The sequence below is a fragment of the Poecilia latipinna genome, unplaced genomic scaffold (genome assembly GCF_001443285.1).
Source record: "Poecilia latipinna isolate Pla-1442-1.1 unplaced genomic scaffold, P_latipinna-1.0 Scaffold333, whole genome shotgun sequence".
In the NCBI taxonomy this organism is placed as follows: Eukaryota; Metazoa; Chordata; class Actinopteri; order Cyprinodontiformes; family Poeciliidae; genus Poecilia; species Poecilia latipinna.
In genome coordinates, this window is record NW_015112949.1 from 150,293 (window position 1) to 178,030 (window position 27,738).

Here is a 27,738-nt window from a genome sequence, read left to right on the forward strand (position 1 = left end):
TATATTTTTTTTTAAAAAGCGGTTAGGAGTGTCTTTTTTTTTTTTTTTTTTTTTTTTTTTTTTGAGCACCTACCTCTTTAGTGGTCTCTGCACGGTCCTGGTCTTTTCCCATAGCATCTTACAAGGTTGAACTATGCTATCTTAGTTTCAGTTCACTCTAACTGTTTTCTGTTGGGTTTTGGTTTGTGGCCTAAGAAAACCTTGGAAAAAAAAAAGGTTCATTTTGTGCCTGGGGAGCAAGTTTTGTGTTGATTTGTCCATATATTTTTTGCACCATAGTTCTGAAAGACAAGCAAAAATATTTTTGCTTCAAACATCATTATAATCAAAGACCTTCCATATCATTACAGTTCCTCCACCGTAGCTAACAGTGGAGTGGAGTTATTAACAACTTGCAGATGCATTTTTGGATATATTGTTTCACACCAACCTCAACTGGAACAGTCAAATGAAACACCTACATGAAGAAGTAGAGGCTACTTTGCAGCTCTGGATAAAATTAAGAGAACCCTTGAAATGATTGGTTTCTCTGATTTTACTTTTTATAGGTTCGTGGTTAAGTAAAAATTAACATTGCTATTTTATTTGATGATATACTGACGACATGTCTAAAATTCCAAACAAAAATTTTATATTTATTTGCGGAAAATGAGAAATGGTCAAAGACACAAAGAAATAATGCAAAGAAAACAAGTTTGCATTCATTTAGAAACAACAATACTGATGTTTTAACTCAGGAAGAGTTCAGAAATCAGTATTTGTCATGGTCATGGGCCACACAAAATACATTTCACCAAAGCCATATAGTTCAAGAAGCAATGTCACAAAAATGTTGCTATTCTGGATATCAGCATGTACAAATCATTCTGGGAATAACCAACAAACAATGAACCTGGTTGTCACAGTAAAAACTTACAGGAGACAACAACTGTGGCACCTAAACCCCATCAATAAGTCTCGTCTATAACCAGGACTGCTCACTTTCTGTACTCTGCATTTTATTAGGCCATGTCCAGAACTCAAATTGGGAATTATGGATTCTTTAGAACATCCAGTTGAAGAACAAAATCAGGTACTTACTGTTATTTCTTGCTGAAGTAGCAGGATGCATACTGTGTTCACTTACATAATCTAAAACAATGCATTATTCAGTTAATAGACATTTACTGGCAGATTATCCCAAATAACATGGAACAGGCTATCATCTACATTTTTTTTTTTTTTTACTGTTTCAGAGTTTTCATTGGCGTTGCTCCAGACCTCTTGCTTTGGGCTTTAAAAGAAAATCCGCAGCATGTGTCCAATAAAATATTCAGAGCTTTTATGTAGTGTGGCCACAACCGAAGCACAAACTCAAAGTCCTCTAAAGTCCGAGGGAATAAGGAAACAAAAGGAAGCTGCTGCAAGGCCGGAGGTGTACAATTTGCACAGTAGGGGCAGGACATTTAAACAGGAGTGCAACGCGTCTCTGATTTCATGTGGCTAACACACCAGATAGGCTATAGCAGTAGCCCACTTATAGCGCGGTTCTCATTCTTAAAAGGGCGTTGATTGGAGCTTTCTAAGTGAGGTTCTGCTTACAGTTCACAAGCAGGTAATATTTTACCTCTATTGGCATCTTTGTTTTGCATAATTCAGGATTAGTTGGTTCTAGAGACTTTAGCTAAGCAGCATGAAGAGAGGAGGGGGGGGAGAAGAAAAGCATAGATTCTCGTAATCCCACTCCAATCCTAAAAATGTCAATTGTTTAAGTAAGGAGTTTTATGAACATTTTAGGTCAATATTAATAAATTCATAAAGCATGACCATTTCAAATTGAAGTTGTTTTAACAACATACAGGCTGTCACCATTGGTTTTTGGGGGCCCTCTCAGAATAGCTGTTATCTTCAGATTATTTTGGATTAATGACGATGCCTACAGAGTGTTTATGCTGCAGGTAATACGATCGTAAGCGAACTTCAAAAATACCATGGTCTGGTATTTTATGCTTGACACATGGAAAGAGCCCTAAAACATTAAGGTACGATCTTTTCCTCAAGGTCATGTTTTTTTTGTTTTGTTTTTTTAGCAGCCTGCTTTTCATCGTATTTTGGCGTCTCTGTGCTGAGAAAGATCAGATTTTAGGGAGCAAAACATCCTCAGTCCGAATGGTTATAAAACCTAACGTGTAGTGGGAAAGCAAACCGTTTCCTTGAGCCTGTCCGGGGCTTTTGTTTGATTTTTTCCTTTTTTTTTTTTTTTTTAACCGTCTGCACTTTGTGGATGTTATAGCCTAAGTGCAACACTGACAGGCTGTCGATGAAGCTGTAACCTGATGTAGATGCACTTCCATCCTCTGTTTCCCCCCTCATCCCCTTTTTTCCCCCTCTTCCTCTGCCAATTCGCTATAGGTCACCTTTTCAAGCGCTACACTTTGAAATTGAAAGACAAAATTAAAAGGAAACGCGGCCTCAGCGTCCCATTTTGTCTCGGTTTGCTTGTGCAATCGTCAATCTTTGTGGAGGCACACTGTGTCACACTCGGATTTGACGCCGATGTGAAATGATTGTTCGGTGTCACTGGGTTTGGCTTTTGGAGTAAAGAAGCAAACAAACGGAACGCGGAGGAGACCTTTTCCTCAGCGGCATTTTGCCGCTGCGTGTTCTTGTTTTTGCATACGATTTGGATTTGATTCTGTGCTCTTTCCCCCCTCCCACCCACCTCCTCTCTTATGAGTGCAGTGCTTTGCTTGGTAGCTGTAGGGACATAATGTGAAGTCATTCTAAATGCCTGCCCTATTTTTTTTTTTTTTTTTTCCCCAAGTTGGAGAGGAGCTGAATCCGTACTGTGCTGCCCGTGGCTCTATTGCCATCAGCAGCATTAAATGCTCTATAACACACACACATACTCACGCACGCATACATACAAAATAAATCCCAAGCATGTAACAGCCTGTCCTGCCATCTTGTGGCTTTTGTCTGAATTACACCTCAGTCTTCCCAGAAGCTCTACTGCTGTGATAGCAGCACAACAGTAGGCAGATAAATCACTGTCTTTGACGTAAATTATAATTCTGCATGGCGGGTAACCAACGGATACAACATCTATGATGTTTATGCTACTGGTTCTTTGCAAATTAATGTATTTATTAAATGTTGGGAATGTTCATCGAAGGAGTCATTTGTGTTTTTGACACTTATTTGAGGTTGAAGGTTGATCATAGAGCATTCCTCCCTGGAAATCGGAGCAAAAGTCAAAGATTCCAGACATTGCTGAGGGGGACAGCTTGCATCGAGGAATGATCTTAAAGTTTTAATTGAATAAAAAGAAAAACGACGGTGTTGTCTGAAGAAATGCTAGCATTAGCATGTAGCTAAATTAATTTCTGTGCTGCACTGGCTCACAAATTTGACCCCGTTCTAAAAATGTAACTTATAAAAGCACTTTAAAGCATTAAAGTGCTTTATTAAAGTGTTTAATTGCTTATATTCCATGGGATAAAGGCAAAGGCTGACTTCTTTTAAGTTTTAATAAAAGACAAAGAAGAACAAATGGTGTTGAGCAGATCAATGATTATTTGCTAATCTTATCATTTAGCTAAAATGTCATTTCTGTTCTGATATTTGCAGCCGTAAAATCACGTGTTTTCTTCATAACACAGTCAAAATTGTTGATGTCAATTTTAGCATTTCAATTTGTTTCAGTTACTTGGCTGCAAAAAGAAAGACGAATGTTGACATTAATAATATGAATGCTAATGTGCTTGTGTAAACATGTACCCCAAAAGTGGCTGCCTCTGTGCATAAATCTGACCCAAATGAGACACAAATGCATGACTTTGTAATAACATCATTTACCCATTTAATCATCTTAATTATGAATTTGTTATTTATATAGTGCTTTAGTGGTAAGAAAGAAGATTTTAAAGTTGCATATATTTATGGTCTTTGGCTTTAGTCTGGTGGGTTTTTTTTATATTTATACACATAGTAATTTCATTCAGCTAATGAAAAATGGTTCAGTCTTTACTGAGAGGCCAATCAGTTGTGTTTTAACCCTCATTTCTTAATAGCGAGAACTAAATAAAAAAGGTTGCACAAAAATAGGAAACCAAGCCAGGCACTGAAACGAAGCTTGTAATTTTCAAAGTGCAGCTTTGAAAGTTGCGTTCCAAATGTCCATTTCCTACACAGCTTGAGTCATTTCCCTAGAATTGTTTGGACGATGAATAATTTGTGGTCTACAGGCTATTTTTCCACCTCAGTTTATACTGGAGTAAAAGAACAAAACTACTGCTTTTAAGTAAATATCCTCATCCTGAACGCGGTTTTTCACGTCCATCATGGTGGGAAAAACCTCCTGAACTGTCACCGGCTTGTCATGAGTCCTGCTGTTACGTTTATTTGTAGAGCCCCTGCGCACACGCACACACACACACATGCACACACACCACCCTCTGTCACATCAGTGCACTCAAACACACAGCTGCCAACACATGTTGTTTTGATCAGAGTCTGAAGACACCGAGGTCGTCTTCTCTTCCCAACCTACAAGTGTCTTCTGGGTAATGAGCTCCACACACTTCCCTCCCCTTTACTACACGCTCCTCTCACCTCCCTCTTCTCCTCCCTCGCCCTTCCAGTCACCCCTGATCAACATTCTTCACATCCTTAATCACTTTTGTCAGCCTCTGGTAATTACAGACAATTAATCATGTATGATTCACCGTCTCTCTCCCTCTGTCGGCGTATGGGCAGACGCTGACAGAGGAAAATTATATATATATATATATATATATATATATATATATGTACTCAATGTTTTTTTTCAAGAAAGGTGGATATCGGACCTAGCAAATGGGAAATTACATTTTTTTAAAAGATTTTTTTCTGCTAGGTTCCCTGTTAAGGCAGGAAGATAGTTAAGTAGCAGTTACTTCTACTTTTAGAAAACATAAACTCCCTGCAGGAGCGCTATAACGATATAATGTTTTATATATTATAGCTACTCATTGTGAGGCTGTGAGGTGTTAAGTCAGAATAAATCCCAGAACGACGACACACACACGCACACACACACACACACACACACACACACACACACATATATTTACACAAATGTTTCAGCACTTTGTATGCTCCTTTTTGTGTTTGTCACATTACCAAACTTATCAAAACTACTGGCCCTGAAAGCAGGGAATTACATTCAGCTGGAATCGTCTCATTCACCCAGTTACCAGGACAACTTGGTGGGCACGCCTCCGTATCCTCTGTAGTTTCCATGGATACCGCAGCAGTCTCCTCATTGTCAGTGGAAATTAGAAGAGGACTGTGACTGCATCTCTGTACCGCATTCGGAATACGCATCCATGCCTGCTGCATGTAAACGATGCCGAGCGCCGGCCCGTTCAGAGGGGGCCAGTTCAAGTGTGCGCGCTGTAAACATGCACAGTGCTGATTTACATGGTTTCACCCACTTACTCTTGCATGCAGTTATGATGTGATGTCAGATAACGAGCGGCATATCATGAATATGGACACTCATTCCCGGCAAAATCATCAATCTGTTATATGAAGATAAATAGGTTTTAGTAAAATTTAAGTGGGAGTGTACAGTTACTTTCAGTTCATTGGCAGAGTTGTAAGGTGACATTTTGAGGCTAATAATGACTGATTTACACATGAAATGCACATAAATGAATCATTCATAAGGGTTTGCTTGATTAACACATCCTGCGTTTGAGCCCACCTCACAGGTTTTGTCTCAGCAGCTCACACAGACTGAACAGGGGACCCTTACACTTTTTTTTTTTTTTGTACACACCTCTGCTTTGTGATTTGTTCACTCAGGTCAAAACCAGCCAGTGAGGTGTGGGGCCGACACTCGCTGTATCGAAGGCACCTGAAGTGAAAAGGACGCAAGAAGAAGAAGAAAAAACTAAATACATTCACAGATATTGATAAATTATTTCTCAATCTGCACGTTTTAAGCCTTTACATTACATTACATCAGACTTATTGTCTGTCAGAGAAATTCATTGCTTATGACTGTTTGAGTGTTGAACTACTCTGATGCATTTGACCCATTGTCAGTTATGCAACTCACAATTCAACAACAACCAAATTTGCTGTCTAATATGTATTTGCACAGCAAGTGTTACTTGACATGTTTTATAGCGAGTTTGAATTTCAGCATGAGTTTATGTGGCCAATTAAAAATCAGCTGGTAGATTAGCTCCTTTAAATTTACTGTTTTCTGGCACAGCGGTGGCTTTAAGGCTTTTATCTGAGGTCAAGGATTAAAAATATGTATATAGTGTTGGCCCACTTTATCAACTTTAAAATAATATTTTATGTGCATTAAAAGATCATTTTTCTGTTCGACAATACATTTCTCAGAGTTTTAAGGATATCGGTTTGTATGGTGAACAGTCAACCCAGCAATATGGAGTTAAATTTGTTTCACAATTATTCAACCAAAAAAAAAAAAAAAATTTAGACTCAGCCAAAAACTTAAGCTGTCAACCAAAAAAATCTGGCATGCGCAAATAAAAGTTTCAAACAAAAATGAGTGATTTCAATAAAAAAAAGGCTTTTTAAACAATTTTTTTTTAATTTAAAAAGTGTTTTGACTGCAGTTTAATTTTGCTTAATTGAGATAAGTGTTTTTGTTTGAATTTTTTTTTTTGACATGATTGTTTTTTTGTTGTTTTTTTTAATTGAATAATTGTGAAACAAATTTAACTCCCACAGTCTTAATCCTGCCCTCCGGAATCTGGAATATGGTGAACATTAAGCACAGCTGACGTCTGCCCACAATATATACATTCTAACTGCATTTCAAACCTTAGAACACTGTACCAGCACTCAAGCATGGTAGTGGCTGTATGATGCTTCAAACTCTCCCCCTCAGCTCAAAGCAACAGTTAAACTATAGAAACTGCAAATGCATAGATTTTACTTAAAGGCTTGCTAACTATGTAGAGACCAACCAATTCAAATGAATAATACAGTTTTATTTAGTTAAGAGAGTGAAAGTTCCAACTGGAGTTATGCCAGAAACTTGCTGATGGCTGCAATAATAATGATAAAAATTAAAAAAAATTGGATAAGGATCCAGAGTGAATTAATTCAAATGTGATCAGTTTGTTGTTTTTAAAACTTATTATGGTTGAATAATAATTTGACCTGTAAAAAAAGAGCAGTGTAAAATGAACAGACTAGTCATGGTCAGGAAGATCAGTTCTGATTAGCTTTGTATGTGTGTTTATATATATTACAAGGACTAAGGTAGGTCAGCCTTTCGTGTTTTTGTGACTTCCTCTGGCAACCAGATTCTTTACACCCAACATTGTTTTCCTGGCACGTTCACTTTTGTTTCTTTAGAGTGTTGATAGGCTTAGACTATATACATATACATATCTTATGTCATTTTATTATTAAGATTTTAACCTAAAAAGTGGAAGGTAAACACTTTCCTTTTCCACTAGAGGGAGCCACAGATTGCTTGGGTAAGGTTTCTATAGCAACTACATCTAGCAACATCCTTTGCTGAAGAGACGGGGTCGACTGAGAGCAACTGGATGGACGTCACTGGTTAAATGATGGACCATTTGGAACTGTTGTTTAACATGAATCACGACCAGACTTCACTTCATAAGATGAAACTCATCATCTTCATTTTCCATTAGCTTTTTATTACATTTACTACTTTTCCATCCAACTCATACTGACGTAGACATAAATGTCCCAGACCCTGATTAATGTCAGACTCTGTTATTCTCCTTCATGAAGACTTCAGGTTGCAGGACATCTTGAAAGTCCTGCAACTCCTTTTAGATATCTACTTATATTTATCATCAGGGAATCATATTGAGAACCCAAAAAGTACTAATAAAATGACTGATTTGGTGATTTTGCCAGGTAACCAGAGTAAAGAAGGCTAAATACAAATGCATGCTGCAGTTTTATGATTTTAATTTATAAAATTAATATTGAAAATCATCCACCTGTCCCCTGTTTTTGGTCTATCTGAGAAAAGCTTTGTTTTTGGTCTATCTGAAGCTTTTGGTTGCCACAAAACCAAATTGGAACAGGTGTAAGGGGTATAAATACTTTTGCGAGTCACTGCAAGTGCACTGCATCAGATTTTCTTTCAATCAGTTTCTAAACATTTAGAAAAATCTCTGGATCTTTCCATTGACAGAAAAGTGTCTGGTTTAATTAGAATCCATGTACGAATCTGCATACGTAAAGGCATACATTTATTTTACACCAGGAAACGAACTACTATATTTTAATAACTTCTTCTTTGGCTTAGCAGCACATTTAATGAATAACAGGTCTCCTGCCCTGTGCCAATGTCAAAGCAAGTGAACATTAAATTATTACTGATTTGGCAAGAGTAAAGGCAGCAAATAAATGAGCAATGTGTTTCCCTTAACAGAGACCTATAAAGTAACTGCTGGATGCTTTTAAGAAGTAGCTATTTTTCGACACACCTTTAGCTTTAATAAAAGCCTCACGTTACCTGAAAAGCAGCCTTTGTTGAGCCATTCATTCACTTTCGCTGTAAACGAATGGTCGGTTGCAACATTCGTAAAACTGTAACCTATAAAACCGTTGGGTAAGAAGAGGCAGCTGAGGATTTTATAATCCATCCGAGGCTGAAAGCCGAAAAATTCACTGTGTTCACTGTAGTGGTCAATCACTACTGCTCAATCAAGAACAAAATATTTATATCCTTTCAACTTCTCCACATTTTATGATATTACTACAATACATTTTATTTGTTCTTTTTTTATTTAATAAAGTTCTTTCAGAAATAGGAAAAATATGAAGAATGTTCATATTGACTGATACACAGAATTCAGCACAGTCACTTCAGCCTTCAGAGGACACCTAAAGTCAATCTGTGTGTTTTTTTATTATTTAATCTCAGTGTGAATCTGTAAGTTTTGTGAAGGCCTCAGAGGTTAGTTAGAACAGCACAAGTCAGGTAACGGAGAATCTTAAGGATTAGGTTCTAAGACAATATCCCAAACCTTGAGCTTCTCACACGGCTCTGCTCAATTCTAAAAGAAAAAAAAACCTTTAAAAACAAGCAATATTACAAAATATATATGAGTAAAGCAGAACATCTTCCTGGACTGAAGGGACTCCGAGTCCAACGTCAGACAATTAAGGCACTGAAATGACAGAATCTGTATGTTTAGGCTTGTAGTCCAAAGCAGCGTGCAGCACTGAGGACGTCGTCTCGGGTCAGATAACATCCACAAAGCTGCCTCAAGCCGGTGAAAGATTCCCTCCCATGCAAGACCCTCCAGTTGTCAATAAAAATCACCTTAGGGGACAAGAGAAAGAGGATATTTACGTTACATTTAAGCTTTGAACTTCAATTGTGCAGCTTTTATATTCCTGATTAAAGCTTCAGCTTTCTTACTTTGCCTGGAGTGAGTTTCACCCACAGCTCGTTCTCCGGCCACCGTAGCTCTGTGGTGAGCTCTCGATGTGCTACGTACCATCGTTGGATGGTGTCGTGGGGCATCGTGTTCATCACCGACCGGTCGTAGTTGTTATATCTGGAGTCGTAAGGGCACCAAACAGTTAGCATAACTCATCAACATCTACGGCCCAAAATCCATTGGATTTCAACGTCAGCATACCGGATCATGTAGAGTTCATTGTTCCAAGGGTAGATGTTGAGCACGGGGCCAATGCCGGTCATGTGGTTTCTGTGATTTTCTGTGTTTTCAATGTACTCGTGCCTGATGGGGACGCGGCACAGCAGCTCGAAGTTCTCGGGGGAGCGCTGGCGGAGCTTCTCCGCAGCGTAGAAGCCATCCACCAGCAGCGTCTTCCCTCCAGTACCCTCATGTCGGAGACAATGAAACACCTGGATTCTGCAACAGCGGCCAAAACGACACTTCTCAGTGATAAAACAGCAGCTTGTTCTACGTAAAGGCCCACTGGGGCTAGGCTTCTACCTCATATGAGTCAGAGTCTTGCGTACAAAGTCCCCAGAGTCTGGAAAAGTTAGAAAAGGTATGGCACATTCTATTGTACCTACCCACATGGCTCCTGAAAGTAAGACGTGTCAGTGTGACGGTCAAGGGCCAGCTGACTGTAGGCAGTGTCGCCTCTGGAAAAATCGGATGTAAAACTCCACATTCTCCCATAAGTAGTCTCTCTTTGAAGAATCACACACAAAAAAAGAGATCAAGTAGTCAGTTAATGTTGCTCACGTGGTAATGCAATCTATGATGAATATAGCTACACTAGAAACAAAACAATCCGAAACAAAAAAAAAGTGCTACCTGATCAGACTGACTCTCCTGGTGACTTCCTCAGTGGCTTCCACCGTCGCCGGAACGTCGTCCACAAAGGCAATTCCATAGAGAAGGTAGTTCTGAAGGAACTTCTTCAGCTCGCTGTCGGAGCTCATGAACTTGTCCCATTTGGCTGCTGATATGCGAGCGTTTTGGTAGACGTTAGCGTTCCACAAGATGCGCGGCTGCTCCATGACCGTCTTCCTTCCTTCATGGCTGTTCTCGGCCAACCAACCGAGGCTGAACTTTGACACGTGGCCACCAGGCCCTGTAAGCGGAGTGGCATTGCAATCAATTCTGAATAAATTGAAGTTTGTTTCTTATTTGGTTTGTATTTGAAGGACTTTCTTTTGTGTGTGATTGTCCCTTTTCTCAAGCCCTACCTACCTACATGGGTTTAGAAGATTGAGCTTTTACTGAAATGAAGGTGTCGGAAGCACGGCGCTCGTGAATCAACAAATGCAGCTGACCTTGAACATGCTGAGCTAACATGAAGCGCCACATTATTCCGTACATCACCACCGTCTGTCTGGAGGCTACCACCTCCTCATTTGTCACTTCATGTAAGTTGTGATGCATACTAACACTATGGCAGACCCACTCCCATCATTTGGTCCTAAGATGATTCCAGGGAATGGTATTTCTCTAAACATACATGTGTTTTAAAAAAGTAAAGGTCTGGAAATAAAAATCACGTCGGCCAGGATTTAACGATGCCGATTTCCTTCATTTTGGGAGATCGGTGACCGGCCGATACTTACTGTACTTACATGTTGAAGCCAGTTTTATCTACCTCAGCAAAGGCCTAAAAATCAACCACAGCTACACACAAGACAAACAAACCAAGGGGCAATTTATTTCAGACACCAATTAAATGTGGGAGGAAGCACGGGGAGAACATTTAAACTCCACACATTAACTAACGTGAGGGGTTAATGAGTAATGACCAGGGTAATTACTGGTGAGAATTACATGTCAATAATGACAATATTATCACTTTGCATTTTATTAATTTAGATATTAAAAGAAACATGCTATTCACACATGGGGGTTTAATTAGATAGAAGTAATCATTAGCTGTTTATTATAGTAGGTTTCACTGGCTGAAGAAGAAGAAAAACGTCTTTCTGAGATGCCAGCTATGGTGACCAGACTATTTCTCGTTCGTCTCAAATAGTCTAGAGACGCAAAATAAGTTTTTAGCCCATCTAAAACATATTCATTCTTGACCTTCTAACCTCTTACCAATGAAACATTTTATTATAGAATGAGGAAAGCGTGTTTTTTTTTTTTAATTCCATACAGCTAATTTGTCTTAGTTTACATCTTTCGCAACATTTTTGGGTCTGTTTTGCATCCAAGTTATTGTTGGAAAAAAAAATCAATAACTGAAAACCAATTGTTTTATTTAAAAAAATGGAAAAAAGCTAAAGGATTCTTGGCGTCACCTGCAACGAAGCAAATCTATATCGTCTGTCACTTTATGGAGACAAAGGGTAAAGGTCATCATACACTGTATACTGTAAAAGTACTAGCGTATCTTCCCATAGGATCCGATCTTAACCCCAGTTTATCCTGCTCAAATAAAGAGTTGGTGTAATTTTATACTCCAAAATGCATGCTTCCTATTTTATAAAACAGCAGATATGCTTTAAATTATAGTGGAACAAATATTTGTTCTGCTATACTGTGAAGTATTACAGTGTTAAAAACAGATTTCTAGGTACAGCTGTACTAGACAGGCATGAGAGCAAATTCAATTGGGAAAACCCGTCTTAATAAACGCAGCCGAAGGGGCTGCACTGTGTTTAATCTCACTCAGCATTTCACACTCACATGTGAGGACGAGCTGACCGTCTTCCACCGCGGAGCTCTCAGGGCGCAGGGTGAGCTCTATGCTCCCGGTGTCCAGGCTCCTCTGGTGGGTCGCGGAGTTGTAAGAGGACGCTGAGCGGCAGTGGTCCCGCAGCCACACGTAGTTGAAACGCATCGGCGTCCCCTCGTAGCTGACCTCTGGTGATTTCCACACGCAGAGCGCATGAGATCATTATGGAAGTAGATGTACACCGGATGTGCAACGGCTGTCGCTAAACTCACCGAGGCAGTCTTCCAGCAAGCGGAGGGTCGCAGAAGCTGCAAAGCGGACCTGCAGCAGCGACGTGCGGGGTTCTGAGCGGGCAAACGGCAGCTGGAACTGCCTCATGGCAGAGCCAGCTGCTCTGGGAAGCACGCTGAACATGCCGGCTGAAAACACAACCGAGTATGCCTATAGATCTGCAAAACACCGTTAATCCTCTGCCTTGCAGATTCCAGACAGACTGAACTGCCTGGTTATTCCCGTCTTTGCAGATAAATCGTTCAGATCATAAAACATCTCAGAGTGACGTAAAAACCCAATAAAAACTTAATCATTAGACACTTGCAGGACTTAAATTTGTCTCTTTCACATACACACACACAAAAAAACGTTTGTTCAGTTCAGGCATGCGTATTTCGCGCAACCGGGATGTGTGACTACGTCAACGTCGTCGCCATATTAGAAAGGGAGTCATTTACGAACACAAATTAGAACCTCACAAACTGTTGATGGCGACACTGAGCACTGAGATTTATGTTTTACCCAGTTACATCTGAATTATGACCTACTGTACAGTAAGTAAACATTGTGATGTCCAAGGAAATTCCACTTCTTAGGCCAAAAAACTATTGTATGTTAGTGGTGGCCGGATCAGTCCAAAATGTTAATATCACACCAGATTAGTATCAGTGTCTGCGATTTCCTCTTGAAAATTTTTGTTTTGTAGTTTCACAACTCAACCTCAAGAAGAATTTTCTTTTGATTCTTCTTGAATCAAAAGATTCAAGAAGAATCTTGAATCTTGAATCTTCCTAACCAGATGTTTGTCTGGTTAGGAAAAACATCAAAAATAATAAACTAAGAGGTGTGCTGTGGTGGTGCAGGGGCAAAGCACAACCCACGTATTGAGGCCTTGGTCCTCGTGGTGGTGGTTGCAGGTTCGATTCCCGGCCTGGTGACATTTGTCACATGTCTTCCCCCTCTTCCCTGTCAAACTACTTTCAAATAAAGGCCACTAGAGCCAACAAAACCTTTAAAATAATAAACTATGTAGACATTTTTACACTTTGTCCAAACACCTGTCCAAGGCTTGAACAAAATAATTCAAAGGAAAGAACACAAAAACGCTTGTAGGTCAGGAGTTTGATGATCAAACTTAAATGAAAAGTATCAGTATCAGCATTTGTATCGGCAATATCCTGCATGTACTTGGTATTGGATTGACACCAAAATATGTCCAGTATCGCACATCTTTATTGTACTTTATCCAAAATAATGGACATAAGTGTAGAACGAGTTTATGTTTGAAATATAAATGCTTTAATTTGAAAATACCAACGAGGGAAAAGCAGATGGAGCTTTGTCACAGTTCTGTCCAATGACATGATTTGAGCTGGATCATTGAATCTTTCATGAAAAACTTCTGCCATCAATTGAAACATAATTTGGAAATGATTTTTCAAGCATGCCAGAGCACCGTGTCACAGGACAACAGTTACAAAAAGTAATAAGAATGGGAAAAAAAGCTTTGAAGCTTTGGACTTTTGGCAGGAAAACTCCACGATGCAAGGAAATATACGTCACATGAAACCTCTATTTTTCTAATTATGACACACAAAGTCATAATTTTGACTTCCCTTGCTTTTGAATTGACTGAAATAAATTATTTTTTTTAAAATGATCATCTAATTTATTAAGACACACCTCTATGACCACTGAAATATATCATAAATGATTAAAACATCAGACCTGTTTGTCATGATCTGTGTTTGTTTTGAGTTTTTCTATGTTTTCCTGTTTCCCTGTGAGTCTCTGTCCTGTCCTCCCCGATTGATCCCCAGGTGTGTCTCGTTTCATTAATTACCCCGTGTGTATTTAAACCCACCTGTTGTCTGTGTTCCTCGTCGGGTCCTTGTCGTTTGTCAATGTCTAACGTCTCAGTTTTGTATGTTCGCTCCAGTAGAACTGTTTAGTCCTGGATAGCGTTAGCTCTCGTTTCAGTCCTGTGTATCAGTTGCTACCGGTATTTGGCTGTGTGCCTGTCTTTCTGCCGTGCTGCCTGTTTTTGGACTGTGAGCATCATCATTAAATATATTCATCTTCTTCATCACCATAACCTGGGTCTCAGCGTCTCTCCTCACCACCTACAACCCCACTTCATGACACTGTTAAGCAGCACAACATACTAATTGTTCATTTTCCCTAGTACTTACTTATGTTTTTTCCTTATTACATTTATGCAATTCAACATTAGAGATAGATTCCTCACAATAACCTTCTGTCAGGATTATGAGCTCTGTACTTTCAGGCTATGAAATGAAGTTCATAACTTGCGTATGAACTCAATTTCATACGCAAGCAGCAAAAACGAACCACTTAAGTCAAGGCTGGAGATGTGAAGTGGCTCATGAGGGAGAAAAAGGAGTTTAGGTTATGACCATCAGCTCAGGTGATTTCATGATGTGCACATATAGACGGACTCACAGCAGATAATTTGATTTGTCAATCAATAAATCAGAAGGTCGGTGGCTGACTACTCCCCACGTACTCAGTGGCTCCCTCTGGAGTTCGTTGTAGAGGTTGACACACTGGCCTCCCAACTGGACAAACGCTTTGGAAATAAAAAAAAAGAACATCATCTCTTCTCAGGCATTGTTTTTCACCAAATGTTATTAAACATATACACTTAATGGTCTGAAAAGATGGCCAAGTTGTAGGGCAATGATTAATATTTTAATCTCCAAACAAAATGCTGTGGCAGGCCTTGCCAATGCTGGAACCTGGTGGTGGCAACATTATTCTGTGGGCCAGGGAAGTAAGTTGGCGTTGATACAAAGATGGATGAAGCTGGAGACTTGAGCAAAAGTGAACCCAAAAGACCCCAGCTCTAAATTTAGAGCAACTCGGAGTTAATGGAATGGTTTATTTTTTTTTTTTGTTTTAGAATGGCTCAGTCAAAGTTCAGACCTAACTTCAACAGGCAATCTGTGACAAGAAGTGAAGGCTTTCTCTCTAGGTAGACGCTCTCTGTCCATCCAATCTGACTGAGCTCCAACTGTTTCCAAGAATCAATGAAGACGAATCAAAGAATCTTCAGCCGACAGACATTCCCAACTCCATTTTAAGTGCATCAGAGTAAATGGGGCTGAATGTAGAAGCCACACTTTTCCATTTTTGTTGTAAACCAGTGTGTTCATTAATTTTTATTTCCCAGTCATACAGTTTGTTGGTCTGTAACAGTAAAACATGGAAGTTTGTGGTTGTAATGTGTAAAAAAAAAAAAAAAAAAACTTGAAAGATATAAGCAATCTACTGTAGCGGTCTTGTTAAAATAAAGTGCAACGGGTTCATACGTAGTTGTCCGTGTTTTATTGTCCCCTAGAGTGTAGCGTCACATCAAATGGGCGTGGTGTACTGTACAAACTCTCTTCAGTCCAGTTTTGCAAGTTCGCGAACCTTAACGAAGGAAATAATGCTCATTCGGATTTTTAAACTCGGCCCTGCTACTTTTATTTGTAAGCGTTGCAGGTCGCTGTAGGCCCCGATGGCAGCTGTGAGTGTTGTGTAAGCTCCCCGTTGCAGCTGGGTGCGCTTTCTGGGATCACCGTGTTCTTAAGGACGGCGTTGTTTTGCTTCCTCGTGCTCCGTTAGCGCAGTCTTTCTGAAAACTCTGCGGTGGTGGTGCATTCAAAACCGTTGGAAATTTGCTTATCTCAATAAAGACCTATCCAAAGCGTTGAAGGACTTGGTGTGCTTTCTTGCTTGTTACTTTAACAGTTTAATCCAAGTCTATTAAAACAAATTATCATATGCACATTAACTTTCTTTATCTGTCACTCATTCCAGGTTCTGCATCCATCCCCTCTTATAACACCAATATAATAAAAGTCCTAAAAATTTATTTTGTATTTTGGTTTAGGTGTGCCATGCCAAGACCATCCCTGGATAAGTATAGGTAGACAATTAATATTGGGGATGTTATGCAAAAATAAAAATAAATAAAAATCTATGTGAAGTAACATTTGAATTCCTTACTCAAGTGGGTCCCATACATAAATATTATCTGGGAAGTTTTATATTCGAGATTAAAAATTTAACTTAAAACTTGGAAATTCCGACTTCCGTGTGAAAATGGTTTGTAATTCTCTTTGATTTTTCTTTTAATTTAAAAATGGTAAAAACAGCTATTCTTGTTTATTATTATTGTTATTGTTTTCAACTTAACCTAACAAATGAAAGACACGTTTTGAAAGTTTAATGGTACTTGCAAAGCCATTATTTAAAGCAGTGCAAGATGTTTTGAAACTTTTTCACGCAACTGGTTAGTTTATTTCCCCTCAAATCACAGTAAAAGAGTAAAGTTGTGTATGTTCGGAGCTTAGAAGTGGCACTTGAACGCAGCACGAGCCTGACGCTCCGAGCGCAGCAGCAGCAGCGGCAGTTGTGTGTTTACTTGCTTCGTCAGCGGTGTCCCCGCTGTAGTTATCTCCTGTTCGTCACCTGCTGCTGATTAAAACCTTGGACTTTTACCCCAGACGGCGACTTATCCTGTCGTCAAGAGTCCTTATCAGCAGTTTCATCAAGCCTCCTGTGAACCTTGGTCTGGGGGCAAGTCGGGTTCACAGTGTTTTTTTAAGCTAACAGAAGAAGATGACGTTAGAATCCAATAAAAACGGACCTGCCCTCACACTAGAGCCGGTGAACAGCGTCCGGACAGCCCTTTCTGATCTGTACCTGGAGCAGCTCCTGCAAAACAAACCAAAATCTGACAAGGTAAGATGTCTGCCTTATTTATTGTGTCTCCCCCTCTATTTTTTTAAGCGTTTGCTTCCGGGTAGCAGATTATGGGGTGCTCATTGTTGCCTGTAACTTTGCAAAATCACAACACAGTCTTTCTAGCTGTGTTTATAACCGCGGAGTTGGTTATAAACTCCATCATTTTCGAAATAAGAGCTTCAAGTGTCTTTTTTTGTCAAATCAGCAGGTCTTTGTCAGCAACCGTTGCACTTTTCCAGTCTGTCAACCTTATTTTAGACTCCAGAAGACACTTGATTGGGAATTTCACTTCTGCATTTTACGCCAAACTGCGTCCAAATACAGCTGACAAGTGTGTATTTCTGGCTGTGATCATAGGACAGTGAGTAAGCAGTTGAGGTTATAATAAACTGTTGCACGCTGAACATTTCAAATGATCACCAGTAGGCCTTGTATTTTCCTTAGGGTTTTTTTTACATTCTACATTTTGTACAGTTTGCTACCCAGTTGCTCTTTGCTTTGTTCAGTTTGTTGCGTAAAACTTTCCCACAGGCTTGGATCAGGAATTAGCTTCAGCAGTCAGGTGAAGTCAGGTTGTTTACTTCATCAAACTGCTCCAGCCTGTTTTTCTGTTGTAAGAACAATAATTTTGACTCAAGTTAAATGTCCAGGCAGCAAAACGGAGGGGATTTGGACATATACTAAGCAGGTCATTGTTGCAGAATATCTCTTAAAAACTTGAAAGGTCAGCACTAGTGAGATAGTGAGGGGAAGGGAGGAAGCTTCTTTCCTCATATCAGCAGTTTACCACTCCAATCACACGACTTTGTCCTTGGGCCCAGTGCAGATTGGTTAAATCACTGTCTCCCAGTGAGGTCACGTTATCTTAACAGTGGGGGATGCCGGTTTAATGAAAAGGGGAACTGCCTATAACTTGCGTTTCTTGTTGAGGACATGCCCTGTCCTGCTCTGTTTTCTGTGAGGTTGTCACTATGTCCGCCGGTGGTGTTTGCTTTCAGCTCATCACGAATCCTTTAAATCACATGGTTAAAGGAAAGATGGCTGTCAAGCAGAACAAAGTGAGAATCGAACGCCCTGTTTGAACATCAACAACCCTTGAAGCTGCTGCTGAATCACCCCCCACCCCCAGTGTTTGTTCCAAGGAACTGCAATTTTTGTGCTTTTGTTTAAACTGTTATTGGTGTCATAACAGTTTAAACTTTAGTGACCACAGGGTGGCCACTTCGAGGAATCAGTGGATTCCACTCTTGGCAGCAAATGAGGTAAATAGATCCAGATTAAAGCAGTTTCTTGATCGAAACTGTCTAGTCACAAAATTAAAAATCTTATCTAACCTACTACCACATCCTGAGTGATGTAAGCGCATCAGTGAGGTTTTTAAATGGAATTTTGAGGGGGCACAGAGATGTCAGTTTAGCTGCCAAAGAGCAAGAGAGACCAAGACTTGTAGCAGATAACAGGAAGGCTGTTTCTGTTGTCTGTGTGGTAGAAACCTCGTTTTATACTTCGGATCTTTCAGCCTCTGTTTATCATGTAATGTGCTGGTTTTGGAAGAGTTTTGTGAATCTAAATAATTAAGGTAATGATCGGAGGAGTTCACATAAACATCGGCGTTTACGGTTAGCTGTGCTATCAAAAATGATAGGACGCATCATGCCTTTATATACTTCCTTTTCGCATGGAAATCATTCACTTTTGGTCTACATAAAGTTGAACTGCAGTGCTTTAGTCTGACTTCTTCATTACTGTAGCTCCACAGACGCCTGAGGAGCATTTTAGAGTCTGCTTTTGTTTGTCCTGTGTCTCCATGCCCAAAAAGTGGCATTCAAGTTCAGCAAGGATCTTGTCAACCTTACTCCCCCGCCCCCTTTTATTCTTTTCTACAGTGGGGGAAAAAAAAGGAAGGGAAAACGAGACACCAGAGAAAATGTCAGACGTGAGACTTCTGTAAAAGAGCACTGCCCCTCCTCCGCCTGTTGCCTCGCACTGCAACGGGCTGAAGTAAAGCTTACTAAAGTTGTTTTGTTGGCCAGAACTTGGAAATAAATTCAGGAGTAACAGAAACAAGATGCAAAATTTGATAAAACAAGAACATTTGTTGTTACAACTAGACAAGTTTTATAGCTCATTATAATGACAAAGATTTTAGTTTTAACAAGATAAAAATGCGCTCCTCTGACTGATTCCAACTTTGTCTCTGACTCTCCTCCTCACCCTATGTCTTCTAGATGACACTTAAAAATCCCAAGAGAGGTGCTGCTGTTTCTCTGTTATGGCCTTTCTTTATTAAGAGAAGATATTTTGGTTTAGCTGAGTTATAAATCCTGTTATAACAAACCCTTTAACGCTTTCTCGTTTCAATGAGTTTTGCTTTTCGTTACAATGAGAAAATATCCTCGTTTAAATGAAATGCTGCTCCTGAATTTATTTCCAAGCTCTGGCAGTTAAGTGCTTCCATAAAAGCTGATGGTTCCACAGTACGTATACGAACTTTTAAGGCAACAATCTAGAACATGAACCAGTTGTTCCATTTAAAACTAAAACTATGTCAGATTTAAATTCTGACACATGGACTTAAGCAAAAGTTAAAAATAAAAACACCCGCAAAATGCTTGTTGCCATGAATATTATTGTTTTCTTTGCTAATATTAGTAGGATAATTAGTCAGTCTATCTGCTTAGCCAGCAAGTCAGCCTTTTGACTTTGAGTTTCCACACCATGACCGAAAAGCAGAACTAGATTTTTATTTATTTTTTATTTTTTGAAAGCGAGGGAAAAGTGTGGTTGTTTATAATGAGCTGAGCAGCAGTTCACAGCAACAGGTCGGGGAGGGACAGTGTCACATTAGTATCCTCCACGCCATCAGTGGAAATTTGAATCGCTCCAACACTCTCTCATGAAAAGCCTTAGAAGAATGCGGACGCCGTGATGGCATTTTGAACGCATCACGTCTAATTTGAGGTCATTAAAAAGTCCTGCTGCACCAATCATGCGTGAGCTGTAACCGTCTCGGGTTGTGCAACTTGTTTAGCTCCAGTTGTTTTAGCTCTGTGAGGCTAAACAAAGTGAGCAGGGAGGACTTTGGAGTTTAGCCCCTCAGGATGTTTACGGCGACACAGAGGATGTAACTTCATCTGCCGAGCGTCGGATCTCTTCCTGCTCTCACCAGGCCGGTATAAATAACCGTCAGCCTCCCTGGCCGCTGTTTAGTCCGCAATACAGAAACCAGAAGTGGGATCGAGGAGAAAATGCGGCGCGTCCGGAGGAGGCGCAGCAGAGCGATGATGATATTTATTGGTTTATTGTTGTGCTGAAGCTGGATACGGACAACATCCCTTTCTGCTGAGGTGGCGCTGATGCGTCGTTTTTAATGCAGGAACTTTGTGCTGATGATGCAGGCCTCCCAGGTCATAGCTCAGAGATTCACTTAGAAAAGTTTTTAATACTGCAAACCATCTTATCTTGACATTTAATGCGATCCCTCAGCCTTTCCTGGAAGAATGTTGTGGTTTGCATGAAGCAACTTTATTTCGGTGTTAAATTCCAAAAAAGTCAGAAGATGATTTCTATTTTTTTTTTTTCAAATCTTTTCATCACCTGATGTCGCTCGTTGTTTCCATGACTACATGAAGCTGGGGGGTGGGGGGGAGCAGATGACAGGAGGTGCTTAATCGGGTGTTAAAACGGCAGGTTAATATTCAACCTTGAACACACAACGAAACACAATGAAACAGTTTTTTTTTTTAGTTTTTTTTTTTTTGGGATGCACACAAGTGTGAATATTATTATTAAAACCGTCGGATCGGAGTGTGAAAGTTCATATTTTGATCCATTTTTGATGCGAGTGCCTCATTTTCTCGTCTTTATCCCTCCCCAGTTGGCCATGCAGACCTTGGAGGACAGAGGAGCCGAGTCCTACACCAACGGTTGCGCCGGACACATGAACGGATCAGAGCCGACCAGCATGAAAGAAGTCGCCTTTGAGAAGAATCCCTCCGAGCCGATGGTATGCTCTACGCCGTGAAAGGCCTCCGGTCGCTTCACGCCTAGATATGAGTTGCTGACTGTTGTCTTGTGTTGCTCGCCTGCAGGGCGTCACGCTGAAATTAAACGAAAAGCAGCGCTGCACGGTGGCCAGGATATTACACGGGGGAATGATCCACAGACAAGGTGACTTTTCATCTTTTCTTTGGTATATGATTCATGTGATGTTGGGGACCCGAGACGGAGTTTAAACGATTAAGCAACATGCAGCTTTAGGTCTTTTTCTGAGTAAAAATAAAATAAAAAATTTGAGAGAGTACACAGTTGAATTTATTTAATGTTTCCTTTCCTAAGTATGTCCAAATTAACATTTACATTTACACCAAGGTATCCTAGCAACAGGGAGAGAAAAAACACAGTTTTGAAGCTTAGCTGGAATAACAAAGATCTTTGCGATATATCGCAAACACTGATTACATGATTGCGATATTTTTTTGTGGCATATCGTTCAGTTTTAATTGTGAATCCAAAAGAAACGCAGGACAAAAGCTTTGGCATGTATGACATGTGCTTAACAGCCAGAACAGAGCTAAGAAGATTTTTTTTTTTTCCAAATATCTTTCAAGTTTGTTAAATATTTAGTTTTATGTACAGGCCAAAACCTAGGCAGAAGTCCTAAAAAAAAAGCAAAAGAAATATTTGGATTCTTCTTTTCAGGCTCCATACACGAAGGGGATGAAATAGCAGAAATCAATGGAAAAAGTGTGACAAACCACACTGTGGATCAGCTCCAAAAAATTCTAGTAAGTCGGAAATCTTAAGCTTTTAAATTCGTCTTTTGTTTCGCCTGATTCCTCAAATTTAAAACCTCGCCTTGCAGAAAGAGACCACTGGCGTAGTAACGATGAAGATCATCCCCAAGATGCAGGGTCGACCCAGAGTGTGTGAGGTAAGGCCCCGCCGTCACGCTGCCCCCTAGCCTTAGCATGTTTTATTACTGCTATAATCATGTTTTCTTCACTTTCCTGTTTGAAATGATTTTGTTTAGGTGACTCTTCTCTTAATCAGGTGACTATGAAATTAGTTTACGTTGAAGGATAATCCCAACCGTTAGCAGTAGTTTTTTTTTTTTCTTTTTTTTTTAGCATGAAACGCACTAATAGTGGGTTTCATACTGCCATCTACTGGACACAGTGTGCTAATTCAGGCATCCATTTTCCTGCTGGGAAAATGGATGCTCTTGATTCAAAACACACTGAAAAACCGCAGCTTGTAACATGCTACAGACGAATCTAACTAGAAGAGGAATTTAATAGTGATTTTTAATAACTAATCTGTAAAAGTGATTTTTATTCCCCAATGCTTAAGACTTTATATTTGCTGTGATCAGTGATGGCAAACCTAGCTTCCAGTTTGTAGACCAGTAGTTGGTGCAGATGAACATTATCTGCTTTCTTTATGTATTAAGAACATTGATTTAGTGATCCAGCACACTCCACTGCACTTTTATGCAGATTAGTGGTAAAAAAGTGTCTGTGTGCTGGGAAAGTTCCCAGTGGAGTGTTTTGGAATACTACAAATCTCCAGTCCCATCCAAACTTATTGACACCCTTGGTAAAAAATGTAAAGCAAACACACTTCTATTATTTCTTTAATATGTATTTTTTCCCTCCGTTTTAGTAAATATACCCTCATTAAAAGGTGTCTTTTTCTAAATCTATTGTTGGTATATTTTGTGATTAAAAATAAAAGATGACATTTCTTTGTTTTGTTTTGTTTTTCTTTGTACACATCTGTATCTGGGGTACCAAAAAGTAAGGAAGACGTGTTTTAAAATACTGTTGGACACTTAAAAGAAAAAAAAAAAAAAACACGAAGCAAAATGAAAATTATTAATTTATATAAAATATATGTTATTTTCTTTTTAACATACTTACTTAAAATTAGATGTTTAGCATCCAAAAGGACACCTGGGACATCCACTCGCATATACAAAAATCTGGACTTATTCAAAGGATGTTTAATACCTTTTTAAAGGTTATTTGCAAAAGCTCTAGAGTATTGAATATGTATATAATTATCTGTGATGCAGGTTGTTTAAAAAAACTTATACTGCAATTGTCAATAAGAAATCAGCAGTTTCTCATTCCTTTTTGTTTAAGAATTTTAATTTCAGTAAAGAATGATCAGGCTCAGAGATTCATCTCTCGCATTTCTGCTCTTTGTAAAAGAATTGGTGATCTGAGCAGTTCACTGGTATTGTTTTTCACACCCATGTAGAAGAGTCGACAGATTACTCATCGCACTGTTAAAATAATATATTTAGTTTACTTAAAATAAATAAATAAATAAAACGGTCTTTCACTGCATCACATGGATCTGACCCTAATCTGCAGATGTACATGAGGGCTCAGTTCGACTACGACCCTTCCACGGACGACCTCATTCCTTGCAAAGAGGCCGGTTTGAAGTTCCAGACGGGCGACATCATCCACATCATCAACAAGCAGGATCCAAACTGGTGGCAGGGCCGAGTGGAGAGCAGCGCCGTCGACTTCGCCGGACTGATACCCTCTCCAGAACTCCAAGAATGGTAAACGACTGACGTTTCTTCAGTGCAGCCGAAACGAAACCCTGCGGGGTGACGGACGCACGCAGGCGCCGCATTCCACAGATTCCCGGCTCAATCCGTGTGTGTGTGTGTGTTTTTTCTTTGCAGGAGGGTGGCCAGCAAAAGCAAGGCCAAGCAGAGCAGGCAGTCCTGCAGTCCGTTCGGAAAGAAAAAGAAGTGTAAAGACAAGTACCTCGCCAAACACAGCTCCAGTGAGTGCAGCTTTTTGCACATGTCGCCGACTCCGTGCTGCGAGTTTTGTCTAAACAAACTAAACTGTCCTCCTGCAGTTTTCGACCAGCTGGACGTGATCTCGTATGAGGAGGTTGTGAGGCTCCCTGCTTTTAAAAGGAAAACTCTTGTGCTAATCGGTAAGCTTTGTTGTTTAAAATAAAGGGCCAATTGTCAATTTGCAGGAACTTCATTCCAAATTTTGAAATATAAAACACATATTTGTGCACTTCTTCTAAAAAAATGTGATACATTTGAGTTCATTTTGAGCTACAGTGTCTCTCTAAAGGTGACATTTAGAGAATTTTGCTTCTTCCTAGGGGCGCCTGGTGTTGGGAGAAGCCACATCAAAAATTCTCTTTTAACAAAATACCCTGAGAAATTCACTTACCCTGCACCACGTGAGTAGAAAGACTGCTCACTTGTTTTGTTGTTTTTTGGGTTTTTGTTTTTTTTTTGCTCATCTCGTAGAGCTGTTTCCGTTTACTCTTTAAAGTTGAATGTGCGCAGACACCACCAGGCCCCAGCGAAAGGACGAGGAGAACGGACAGGAGTATTACTTCATCTCAAACGAAGACATGACCAAGTGCATCTCCAAAAACGAGCTGCTGGAATACGGCAGCTTTCAGGGATTCATGTTCGGAACCAAGTTCGAGACCATCCACAAGATCCACGATCAAGGCAAAGTTGCCGTGCTGGACATAGAACCACAGGTCAGCGTTTTGGACTCTTGGCTTCTTAGATCTGACATGATGTACAAATGTCAAACAAAAACAGTAGGAATTATGTGCTTTAAACAGTTGGGTCTGAATATTGGATTTTCACTTTTTTTTATGGTGAGGTTATATTAATGAAAAAAGAACATATGGTAATTCATTTAAACTCTTTTTATCCACCTCAATCCAGGCTGCCAGTACATTTTGGATGCTGTAATAATTCCAACATTACACTTTACATTCGCACATGTTCAGTCCAACTGTAGCATTTTGAAAACAGCCAACATCCTCACATTTCAAAAGAACCCTCATTTAAGGAAATTTCAAAGGTAGAAGAGAGACCGTGTTTTGATTTCTGCTACACTAGATGATTATGTTTTATGTAATGAAACTAATAATATTGTTTCCAACTGCCAGTTTATTGAATGGTCATTCCTCTTCCAGACCCTGAAACTTGTTCGGACTGCGGATTTTGCTCCACTGGTGGTGTTCATCGCTCCTACTAACACAGCTGCACAGGTGCTACATGCAAAAACAAAACAAAAAAACAACAAAAATAATGCCTCTAAAAATAATTAAGTCATTCTTTATGTGCTTTTTTCACCTTTTGTCACATTACAACTACAAAAGTCAATGCTTTACTGGAATTTTATTTGGTAGACCATCATAAACCTGTTCATAGTTGTGAAGTTCATGTTTTTTGATGCATTTTGCTTTGGGGTGTCAGAGTGTAGGGGAGCTGTGATTTAGAAAAATGTTTTATATATATATATATATATATATATATATATATATATATAATTTTTTTTTTACTTTATTTTATATTTATTTTACCAGGAAAATCCCATTGAGATCAAAAGTCTCTTTTTCAGGACAATCCTGGCCGAATATTATAATTTTATTAATCTACCTAAAACTACTATGCTAATTTATCTGGATTTGTCACATTATTTTTATAAGTACAAGAAGTTCTGAATACTTTTGCAAAGCATGGTAGATTTGTTTGAAAAGCTGAACAAAGTAATAATAATAATAAAAAAAAAATGATCTGATATTTATTTTATTTATTTATTTATTTATTTTTGCAGACTGAAAACCTTCAGATGATCCAGAAAGAGTCGGACGCCATTTTGAGCACATACGGACACTACTTTGACGTGGTTCTCGTCAACAACGACGTAGACGAGAGCGTGAAAGGCGTGGAGGAGGCCATGGAGCAGGCCACCTCCACCCCACAGTGGGTGCCTATATCGTGGGTCTACTGAGAAAGGGCCGTCCGGCGCACGTTTGATTCAGAGCCGCGTTCCCAAACGTGGGCGCAATACGTCACTCCTTCCACCAAACCTCTGAGTTAGCGGCGCGTTTGATTCCTTTGCACTGTTGTTTGCACAATAAAGCAATATGTAGAAAGGATGACCTCGAAAGGGTGTTTTAAATATGTTCGGCTTTAGGTGCTGCACACCTCTTGTGATAGCTGACAGATTATCAAATGCAAAACAGGACCTCAACTGTGAAAGATATAAATGCTTTAAAGTAAAAATAAATTGTCGCGTGACACATCGCCTCTAATGATCCTCTTTTCTGATCCCATTAGATCGAGCCATGAAATGAAAGTTCTCAGACTCTGCTTGTTCTGTCTGTGTAACTCCATACAACACCCTCAGCACAAAACCTTCTAGTCGACCACTGACAACCTCGCAGGGTTTTACACTGGATTTTCTCCAAACTGTATTCGTTATGGGGGGCTGTAAAGGCACTTTTCAGCAAAATAAAAACAGAAAATAAACAGCTCCTAGCTCTGTTGCAATGTTGTTTTTCATAATTCTTTTTCTCTCTCTCTCTCTCTCTCTCTCTCACAAAATCTGATGTAAATAAATTTAGATAAACTGAAGTGAAGGAAAAAAAAATACACACTTTGATTTACGTCTCAGTCCATCGTGTTGAATAATAGTGGTGCGTTTCAAAAAATCATTTAAAGTTAAAGTTCCTCAGAATAGCTTCTACTGACATTATATGCAAATGCATTAGGAAGTCTTCACATTCTATTCTAAAGTAAAAACATTCAAAAATGCTTGCTTTATCCCAAATGGGAATTAAATGCTGCAACATTTAATATCCAAGTGTCTTCAAAGAGTCATTGTGGATGGTGATGTGGACAGGAAGGATCTCCGGTAGCTTTAGAGATGTAAAAAATCTCAAAAGCACACAAGTTATTGCCATACTTCTGTATCATAAATGTCCAAAAGTAAGAGCAAAATTCCTTCCAGCAGCACGACATCCAAAACCAGCGGGAATAAATGTCCTAACATGCAACATTTCAACATAAACAAAAAATAAATCAATTGAAGAACAATTTATCAAATTTGCTGACAGTCTCTAAAAAGTGAAGAAAATACATTTTAGGTTGTTTAAAAAAATAAATGTGCCTTTTATTTATGTTCCATTTTTGTAAATTGATGGGACATTTAAAAAAAAAAAAAAAAAAAATGTCCCATTAATTTACATTTTGTCTGTTGCCAAAGAGACAGACACTTCTTCTGTTCCTGCTGCATTCCGCCTGCTAATCTTCTGGGTCAAAGTTGGGAGAGCATCTCATGTTGGCGTGCTGTGCCACATGACCGTGACATTGTGACAGAGATGGTTACTAAGGCAACGTTCACTGTCTTTTCGAGTTATTCTTAGTGTCGCAAAGCTGTCCTCTGGCACCACCATGTGGTGAAACCAAAAACTGCAGGTACGACGCGTCCCTAAAAGATTGCTTAACGTTACGAATAATCAAATAGCTTTTAGTTATCAACGTTGTCCTTCCTCTCAGGAAGTAAAGCTGTTCAGAGTGTGGTCATACAAAATCTATGACAGGGAATGTCGGTTTTGAGTGTGAAATAACAGAATAATGAGCCAAATGAATGTGGAAATGAAACCATATTTTATTTTGAGCAACTTGATATTTCTGGAACAGTTAGCACAGATTACTGGGTAAGATATTTGTAGTTATAGGGAACTGGTGGTTTTTTTTAAAGTAGCTTTAGAAAACTG

The 27,738-nt window shown here is 39.4% G+C and overlaps 2 protein-coding genes across 2 annotated transcripts; one reads left to right on the forward strand and one right to left on the reverse strand.

Moving 5' to 3' along the window:
- Positions 1–8,179: 8,179 nt before the first annotated feature.
- tmlhe (trimethyllysine hydroxylase, epsilon) lies at positions 8,180–13,143 on the reverse strand. Its single transcript, XM_015035375.1, has 7 exons — positions 12,405–13,143; positions 12,144–12,320; positions 10,296–10,575; positions 10,049–10,168; positions 9,645–9,881; positions 9,422–9,560; positions 8,180–9,322 (listed from the first exon to the last, which is right to left on the reverse strand). The coding sequence occupies exons 1-7, from the start codon at positions 12,544–12,546 to the stop codon at positions 9,191–9,193; spliced, it is 1,227 nt and encodes a 408-aa protein (XP_014890861.1). The 5' UTR covers positions 12,547–13,143; the 3' UTR covers positions 8,180–9,190.
- Positions 13,144–16,791: 3,648 nt separating this feature from the next.
- Positions 16,792–26,497, forward strand: mpp1 (MAGUK p55 scaffold protein 1). Its single transcript, XM_015035376.1, has 12 exons — positions 16,792–17,157; positions 21,038–21,166; positions 21,252–21,330; positions 21,862–21,947; positions 22,025–22,093; positions 23,541–23,737; positions 23,864–23,967; positions 24,046–24,126; positions 24,307–24,387; positions 24,497–24,699; positions 25,147–25,221; positions 25,791–26,497. The coding sequence occupies exons 1-12, from the start codon at positions 17,035–17,037 to the stop codon at positions 25,965–25,967; spliced, it is 1,404 nt and encodes a 467-aa protein (XP_014890862.1). The 5' UTR covers positions 16,792–17,034; the 3' UTR covers positions 25,968–26,497.
- Positions 26,498–27,738: the final 1,241 nt, after the last annotated feature.